This window comes from Atractosteus spatula, chromosome 5 (genome assembly GCF_055471065.1).
Source record: "Atractosteus spatula isolate fAtrSpa1 chromosome 5, fAtrSpa1.hap1, whole genome shotgun sequence".
Classification (NCBI taxonomy): Eukaryota; Metazoa; Chordata; class Actinopteri; order Semionotiformes; family Lepisosteidae; genus Atractosteus; species Atractosteus spatula.
In genome coordinates this window covers 51,620,997-51,630,686 of record NC_142710.1, presented here as the reverse complement: position 1 = coordinate 51,630,686, position 9,690 = coordinate 51,620,997, and the positions used below count along the sequence as shown (strand labels likewise).

General features: G+C 36.2%; 1 protein-coding gene across 1 annotated transcript in view; it reads right to left on the bottom strand.

The window, feature by feature from the left end:
- Positions 1 to 1,681: 1,681 nt before the first annotated feature.
- Positions 1,682 to 9,690, bottom strand: part of srgap3 (SLIT-ROBO Rho GTPase activating protein 3) — a 102,614-nt gene continuing 94,605 nt past the window's right edge. Inside the window, exon 22 of the mRNA XM_088917175.1 lies at positions 1,682 to 9,399. Coding sequence (XP_088773301.1) covers positions 8,983 to 9,399 — 417 coding nt within the window. The 3' untranslated portion in view covers positions 1,682 to 8,982. The remainder of the gene's footprint in view (positions 9,400 to 9,690) is intronic.

Below are 9,690 nucleotides of genomic sequence, written 5' to 3'. Positions count from 1 at the left end.
GATAAAAAATCCTGGGAACTCCTGCCTACCCATCTCTCGTTATGAATAAAAAAATGCTGCCACCTCCTGGCACTGTGCTGCTTAAAAATAGAACATCTCTCAAAATTAAAAAAAATATATATTTGCTTAGAGAACTGAACATTTAATTCAAACTGATTAAAATTCAAAAATGAATAACACCCTGCCAACGTTGCAGTACTATATTTTATAAACAAGCAGAATAAAATTACTATTTTGATCATAGATCTAGGTCATAGAGTCTTAGGTGAAATATTAAAAACACTGCAATTTGCCTGTATTTCTCTTTAGCTTGACCTTCTATTTGAAAGCAGCATGGAAGTAAACATGCTTCTCGTGCCATTTATACATAATTAAAATAACACATTGCAGACCTCAGTTTTATTTGCTACACAGCATTCCTTGTATTAAAAATGAAAAAAAATGTCCTTTAGGAAGCAAGGAACAATAAACCTTTTAAATATTCACTTAGAGCTTTACAAAAGCATGAGGAGTCATTTTGTCTGCTTTCATGAGCCCAATCTCATGGTTCGCTCTGTTAAAGCAATGACAGTGATCGCATTCAATAATGTGGGCATGGATAACAAGCCAATAGGTTTAACCTCATATTTAATCACAGACGGAAGTATGCAGGAGGAGGGTACATGGGCTATCCTGGCCTATTTTCAGTGAGGACATACAGTACACAATTACGCAATGAAAGCCATCACATTGAAGAGCAGGTTTAGCATAGAAAAGAAAAACACTGCTGATTTTCTAGGAATTTAGTGATGGTTTGGGCTTCAACGTGCATTGAAGTGTATATACAAGCCCCTATTAATTTGACTGACATACAGTATTCTTGACTATTTAGCAAGAAGGATATATTGGGACACTAGGAAATGTATACTATTCCCTTTCCTATTGTAGAAAACAACAACTGCACTGGGGACAAACTGTTTGGCAGCATTTGAGACGAGTGATGTTTTGCTTTCAGAGATTACTTTTAATCTTCCTGAGAGATAGCAGGCATGGCTTAAGAAAAACAGATTCAGACAGGAGGAGCTGCCAGGCCTCTCTGGAGCATAAGCAAGCTATCCTTATCAGCAACTTGCAAACCACAGAGACAATGTGATAGTCTGACACTAAAAAAATATGCCTTTGCTGTCTTTTGATGAAGCTACTTGATTGAGATTGGAAACCCCTTTGCTATGAAGTGTAAAGAGTGTACAGTACCTATTACTAGCCACACACATACTGTACATTACTGAAGAAATGAGAGTTATTGCTGTTTTAAAGAAGCTGTTTTTTTTACAAAAATGCAGTGTATAATTTTACCTACCATAATATACACCCCTTACTAAAACATCATTTTGTACATAGATCCTCATGGTTGAATATTGAAATGTGGTTAATTTTAAGCAGCAAAATCTAATCACACCTGAAGAAGGCTCCACAGCCGAAACGTTATGTTTCTTTTCAGCATGGAATAAACCTTTACTTGTTCCTTTGCAGTCTACACATGCTGATGCAGCTACCTACTTGAAGATCTAATCTTTACAGGCTGACTTAAGTCTGTATACTGTGTTTATAAGAACATAAATACGAAGCCATAGTAAGAAATGTAGAATCAACATGGGTAATTCGCAGGCATCTGGATGAAGGATAAATTATAGAAAATACTCCAGGAAAAAATTAAGCTATATTTATTTGGACATTAGGATTCTCAACATCCAACCAATGGCTTGGTGTACATTACATTACAGAAGATTCAGACACTCATTAATGAATCTCATTAGACATTACAGGAAAGAATATAATTAAATGTAACATCCAACATCATAGAAGGTCAGCCAATTATTTTCCTATATAAAAATCTGGCTGTGCCAGGCAAGAGCTGATGACAAGCTTATAACAGTAGCCAAGAAGTATTCTCTCATATCCTTTAAATACAATACTCCTAATTTATTATACATTCCTTAAATTAACGCACACCCTAAAGGTTACTTATAATTAAGAGAAGAAAAGTGCACTACTTCCTGTTACAGTTCTAGAAGACATTTTTAAAACAAGCCCACTGTGCATACAATACTGCAAAGCATCACCTTGGTAGAATGTAAATGTGGAAAGCAGAAGTCACACTAGGTTACCATTTTAAAAGCAGGCAGCTCATTTGATGAAAAAAAGTCTTAAAAGGGAAATCAATTTGTTCTGAATGGTGGACACAGCATGTATCAGAGACCTTTAATACTGGAAAAAAAGAACGTAATATATTTCCTATAACTTTGCCTTTTATACATAATGAGAGAGCTGCAGCGCTCCTCTTCTGATCAAATTAATATCCACATATACTTAACAAGAACTCCAGAGAGGAGTTTTTAAAACATGTTCATATGCGTTTATCCCCTTACCGGAGTAAAACATCTCAAGGCAAGAAAAAATGTTGATTGGCAGTTATACCAGAAAGCAAAAGGTTTGAAAAGACACATATTTGTCATTGATGTGATATTTATGCATAACATTGATGTTCACAATGATCTTTTGAATAGGAGAGATCTTTAAAGTGGGGCAGTAGTTCTGCATTATGCTCTGTATTAGATGTTCCTTCCTGACTTCAGCCATTTGCACTGGCAAGCAGAGAATGAATGCATACCAACATGGTTCATTACGTAACAGCATTGAAAGACTTATCCTTCAGCTGATGCATGAATAATGGCAGACTCTATAAAGATCCTGAAGCAAGACAAATCAGAGGAAGACAAAGAAAATCCATCAGCGACCACAGCATTCAAACATTACTGATCATGTAAACTGTAGTTTTAAAAAAGTAAGCTATTTTACGTTTGTTAAAAACTCATCTTGTGCACAAAATGCACTTTAAAAAAATACTTCTCAAAAAATTAAAAAGGCAATAAATTAGCAAAATACTACAGTAACAATGAATGTTAATAATACAGCATAATAAGGTTAAGTTTTTATATATCAAGAACAAAACATCCTGTGCTTTTTGTTTTACGCATTACTATTTTACATAACGTGCTTGCTGTTGGATTGTAGATACAAGAAAGAAAACAGCTTTTGTTTCTCATTTAATGACTGGAAATGGGCTTCAAGATTGTGATTCCTTTCATACCTATTAAAATTCTTACTCTTGGTTTATGGTGGCACTTTAAATATTAACAATGTGTGAAAAAATCACATTTAGAAAACCCTCACATACACGAGCCATGAGAAACTGCTCCTCTTAAAGGTTTTGCTCATTAATTTCTTTATTTGTGCTAGAAAGCTAGAGAGCTGTAATATTTATATTTGCCATTAGACAGCCACTATGATCTACTTAGCGACTCACTGAAAGCTACAATCAAAACATCAACCTAGAAATCTTAAAACACAGAATAAGATCCTTTTTAAGATATGCTCTATTCTCCCCAATCCCAAATCAAGGCTTCAAATGGTCGCCCTCGATATACCTAAGCTTACACTGCTTAGTAATACTCCTTCAAAACTGCCTTCTGATTGCATCACACAATAGATTTACCACAATTCTTTGATATTCATGAGGAACAAGAACATTTTAGGATTATATCACATAATATCTGATTAAAGTTCTTATACATATAGGGGAAGGCATCAATTACTCACACATTTTATTTTCTCTAACTCTATGGTGAGGAACATTCAGAAGTATACCATACAGTATGTTGTTTAATACACATATTTCATATTTGCTTGTCCCATATGAAACAATGATATATTCTAATTTTAAAAATGCATATCTGGTAGTTTCAAGATATGTGCAAGACAGTTTTGCTGCTCATCTGGGAAAGATCAATGTTGTGCTTTATTTTGTTGTGTTGTACCAATTTGCATGGTGCTGTAAGATTTTAAATTTCAACACATTTTTTCAACTCTATTTGTCTAATCCAAATTTCACATGAAAAAATCATTCTAGAGATGTCAGCTCACTGGAGGATTACTGGGACATACTGAGACTTTGTGTGGGAAATCTAGAGCCCATCTTAATCTTTTCACAAAAGAACTAACAGCTTTGCAGCACAAAGCTTACATGCAGGTTTCTACCAATTACCTACTGTAGATGTTTATTGACAGTGGGTCTACAGCTCAATTCTGTGATCTAATCAAACAGTAATCCTCTCACCAGCAAAAGTAAAATACACATAACTTTTAATATGTCAATAGAAAATAGTGGCTCCAAGGAATCCAGACTCCTACTGTACCTGCATCAAAATTAGTAATAATAATATGATCCTGATCCTGACAGCCATGTACAACCATACAGACTTGTTATAACAGCACTCAAAATGCAAATGTGAACAATTTCTGCTATATATCTTGATTTAATGTCAATTTACTATTCATTTGGAATGAATTTTAAATGTGAAAGTTTGCATTTTTTCAGTTGTACTTTTAAGATGTTAAATGAAAAAGTATATAACCGTATTGCTCAGTGATCATAGTAGGCATTATAGCACCAACCTCTTAGCTATTAGCAAATACAGTATATGTAGGCTATGTTAAGGTAAAAAAAAGATTTAAAAATAGGTCTGCCAAAGGTGGAAAAGCACATGAATTGAATTGAGCAATACCTGAACAGCAACTTTCGGATGACGAACTCCAGTTTTAATCCCAGCTTTTTTCCAGTCATCATAATGTAATGCTGAAGGACAGAATATGGGCCTCTAATAGAATCTGAAAATAAACTACTGCTGAATGAGCAATTTTTGAAATTCATTTAAAATTGGACAGCAATGTTGTCAGTTCTGACAGTAAGCTTTCAATGGATTCTGTTTGCACAGCTTCTCAAAAGCAAGGTTAAGGTACTTTGTGCGTGTTGAAACAGAAAGGCACCACAAACAGTCTGCGTCCATTGTTACATCAATAACATATTCACTTGCTCAAGAACTGAAGCACCTTCACATACTAATTAATGAGCACCCATAATGCTGTAAAATGGTGGCGTGAAGAAGGAAAGACGCTTTCAAACAAGTGTGAAAACTTCTTAATGACGTAAGTTCTTCAAAAGTGACATTTCGAGCTACGTGTCTGATCTAATTCTGATTCCCATTAGAACTATGCAATATCCCACGCTGAACGTTAAAGATATAATAATTGATGTCAGAGAGGAATTTGTTTGCAACACCTTGCATACAGGCAGTGAGGAGGATTGGTAAAGAAAGCATAACACTGGAATGTTAATTCATAAGCATTGTTTCATCATTACATCAAGCCTTTTAATCACTAAGTGCAAATTAATGGCATTGACTAGAATCTGTTAGATTTTGGGTTATTACTACAGTTAAAGAAAACAGGTGTAACAGTACTTTCCAGCATATTTTGCAGTAATACAAGCAATACATAAAGTTGACTAGAACAGGCAAGAAGCTGTTAGTAGATGGCAAAAACATCTTGTTTCACCAAACATTCACAAAATAATTTAAAAAAAAGTGGCACTTAAATAAGCATTAAACACAATGAGATATGAATCTTGTAAAGCTCTGGGGATATACTCTATGTGGAATATCTAACTTCATTTGTTTCTGTTCTTCATGCTAAACCTGATATGAATACAGACTGGTTCTAGGTCAAATGAACAACTGTGTAAATCGAATGTGTGCAGGAATAGAGGGGTCTCTAACCCTGGTCCCGGAGAGTGAAAATCCAGCAGGTTTTATTAAATCACTTTGTAAAGGCTGGGAACAATTTCCTTTTGACTCCTTCAGCAAGTGATTTATACAATTAAGCCATTTAGAGAACATTTAAAATGAAAATCAAAAACCTGTCACTCATAAGGACCACGGCTGGCCTTTCCTGACCTAACTGAACCAATTTACTAAATTGACCACAACTCATGTTTCAAGTCTTTAAGTCCTTTGTAAGGATAATGTGTAAGACCTGCTGAATTGTGGCTCTCCAGCATTAGGGTTGGCCACCCTAATCGTATACTAAAGAAGGTTTCTGAGCCCATTATGATTTAGCCCTTAATTTCTGTGGCAGAAACCCTAACAATAACTGAACCAGACACTTGTAAAAACAGACTTTTATAATCAAATTAGGGCAGAGCAAAGTGTTTTCAATGGGCCTATCACACAGCGTTACAGCTGCCACAAATCAACTCTGTCATATGTTATACACTGCTTTGCAAATGTCTTTTACCTTATCTGAGATACAATCTGTGGATACAGTGTACGTACACTGGGAGCTTCAAAGTTTCCTCAAAGACTCCACTAGTGTTGTTTATCAGTATACTAAATTTGGTAATAATGCAACTCAGTTTTGGTTTAGAAGAGATGAAGCTTGTGTTTTGGCATTCTTTTATTCACATTAATCAGAATCTCAAATACCCGATTACAACAAATATATAATAATAGCCATTTATCACTATACTGTACATTAGCAGCCAATAAGAAGTGTTGCAGCAGCTCATTCAAAACTACTGAATGTGTGAGCCCTCCGGTCCACTCTACTGCAGTACTTTGATACAAACCTCTTGATTACTTTATTGATCCTACTAATTTTCAAATAAATACTTAAAGAGCTTATTATATCAACATTAGATAATGTACTGGATTATAAGCCAAAGAGTAAGTACAGTAGCAGTGGGATCTATCACTAACGTAATCTAACTGACACACTATTATGTTCTAAAAAAATACCAGTCTATCCCAGTATTTTAACTGAAACAATGATTGTCTAAAACATCAGTAGCACTGATGTTTAATTTTCAATCATCATTTCACTGTGTTTCTGCATAAAAAAGGAAAAAATGACTAGTGAAAACAACAGAACATTGCAAAATGTCTAAAACTTTTGCACAGCAGTGTATTAATTCCCCTTCTAATTCCAGATCTGCAAGTTTTATGGCACCTGATCAGTACATGCACGGAATTTTGCTTTCCTTTAAAAAAATGAAATATTCAGTGTGAATTTTTTTTCCCTTACTTTGTTGCCAAAGCAATTGCAAAGTGTTCAAAAAGGTAGGCAATGCTTTTTTTGGGTGTATCTTAGAACTTTAAAAGGATCTAGCAAGTGACCCTAAATGGTCAAAAAGAAAGATTAGTGAAAGATACATTTCTTAAAAAGGACCTCTCGGCAGGTAAAACTGAAAGTTTAATTTCCACCAGTTGCAGCCCATGGAAAAAGACAAGATAAGATCACTTTATTTGCCATTTACAATTTCTTGCATTAGGAATTTGTCTTTTTCGCATACCCCAGCTTGCTCCCTATCAGACTCACAGAGACACAGACAGGGAGAGAAGCTTGGGGTCAGAGCGCAGGGTCAGCCATTTATGCAGCGCCCTTGGAGCAGGTGGGATTAAAGGCCTTGCTCAGGGGTCCAACAGAGTAGGATTCCATTGCCGGCCATGGGATTTGAACCAGCAACCTTCCAGCCACAGGTGCAGGTCCTTAGCCACAGTGCCACCTCTCCACCCAGGAAAGAAAATTTATGAATTTCACAAACCTGTGAAATACTTGGAAGCCTAGGCTTTAAAATGCATCAACAAAAGAAAGTATAAGACACCACCCTAGACAATGTTAGCTAGATTGTAATGCCTCCTTTATTTAGGGTATTGATATATTTTCTAGTCCTTGTGACTTTTTTCTCTTTTACAGAGATTTCCAATTCTCACCAACTGTGGGGATGACAATTCACCTGGACAGTGTTTCCAATAGTGTATAGACTACAAAAAAAATGTAATTCCTATTTCATGACTGATGAAATATATGAACTTGAAGTTACAAATATTGCCACGGTCAGGTAATAATTAATTAATAATATTAATGCTTAAATCTATGTTAAGTTTAACTTGAATAAAAATAATATAAATAACTAGTATAAATAAATGGTCTTTTGTCAGCGAAAGTTTAAGGTATGTTTTGCAAATACGTATTTTTAAATCTAAAAATACTGATCTTTGTTTTATCCATTAATTCTAAGTGCATCAAAACAAGAATATAATATATTCAAAATGCAGTTATTTGTCCAAATAGCAGAATATGAGGTTTTCTTTGTCGTGTGGTTCATGCTCCATGCAGAAACAAAAGTTAAAAAAAGAGAAAAAAAGAAACATGAACTCAGACCCATTTTGTTTAAATGTACACTATTTTTTGTATGACAAAATGCCATTCTCATCTCCTTGCCTGTTCAGTCTTGGCCTGTACAAGGTAAACACTTCCAAAAATTAAACTACTCATCAATATTATACAAGTTAAACTACATATCTTACCACAGGTTTCTGACTAATAGTTTGTATTTTGGCTTCTGGTTTGTATGATATCTGCATGTTTTATACTCATGCAGTTTTGCTATTCTGTCACTTGAATGTTTATCCCTTATGCCACAAACCAAAGGATTACCTCTTGTTTCTATGTACAACTCAAAAGCTGATACTGGTAAGCATGAAGCTCAACCTTTGAGACAAAGTCCTTAACATGTTTTCATAATCCAGTCTGAGATGGAAGTCAGATCCCAAGGATGCTTCTTATCTCTGCAAAGAAGGCTGACTGAGCAAGATAATGTGGTCAATCATCTAACTGACCAGGGCAGAACATGAAATAATGCCAGACTCATTTGTATTGCTTCATCTGCAGTACATGAAAAATGACCAGCCAAAGAAAATGTAAATTTCTGAGTTAAAATTACAACTAAAATGTGTAACGTATTTTCATACTTGTGCTCCATTGTCATTACACTGCATTACATGTTAATATTCAAAAAGTGTCAAATGGAGCTGTATCTGGTTTATTAGTTTGAAATGGATGTTAGATCTTGGACTTTAGAGCTGGTTATTGTGATAATTAAGGTTCAGTTCAGGTGCCTAGAGTCCAAGAGAAAGCAAAAAAAATAATAAAACTTGCTCAGCTTCTGAGCTACCACTGCTTGACAAAAATCACAGCCTTGAACAGACATTTATTTACCCTCGGCCACCTCACCCTACTGTGATCCGGTGTGATGCTATTCTCCAGCTACATTGTGCCAGATTTATCTGAGGAATTATTGGGAAATAGCTTTTCCGTGGGAGTGACGGCTGGGCTGCCCATGCCGGAACTGCTGCTGCTGCTGGAGCGGTGCTGGACCACGGGCCTGACGGGCCTCATGGGAGGCGGCCTAAGCTGGGCTCCAGCCAGCCTGGCAGAGAGTGCTGGCTTGAAGGTGGTCATCATCTCGGTCGTAGAGCTGGTACTGCGGCGCATGGCCGCGTCAGGGTCGCGGATCATGATGGTGTGCAGGGGGCTTGCGGGCTCCGAGTTCACAGAGCCCATCTGCGGGTTCTTCATGGGCTCCAAGGTGTCCAGAACAACATCGGGAGCTTGTTTAGCAGTGTTCTGTCTCTCTAGCTCCCGAAGCTCATTCAGTGCAGTGCTCATGGTCTTTTCAATGTCCTGAGAAGACAGAGATCTCAAAAGTTTCGAACAAAACTTAAAGCACCATTTAATGGGAGAAAGAAGCAATCTGGTACAGGTCTGGCATTCAGAGAGGGAACAACAGCTTGGCCATGAGAATGAGGCAACTAGAAACCTTAGCAAATGAAAAGATCCAAGGACCGAGGAAGATACAAATGGGAAATAATAGCTTTTTACTTGCATTTATACTTAGTAGAGCAAGGTCAGATTATTTCAGTCAAACCTTACATCACTGAATTCCATTTATAGCACCGCTTGCATGTTTTAGAG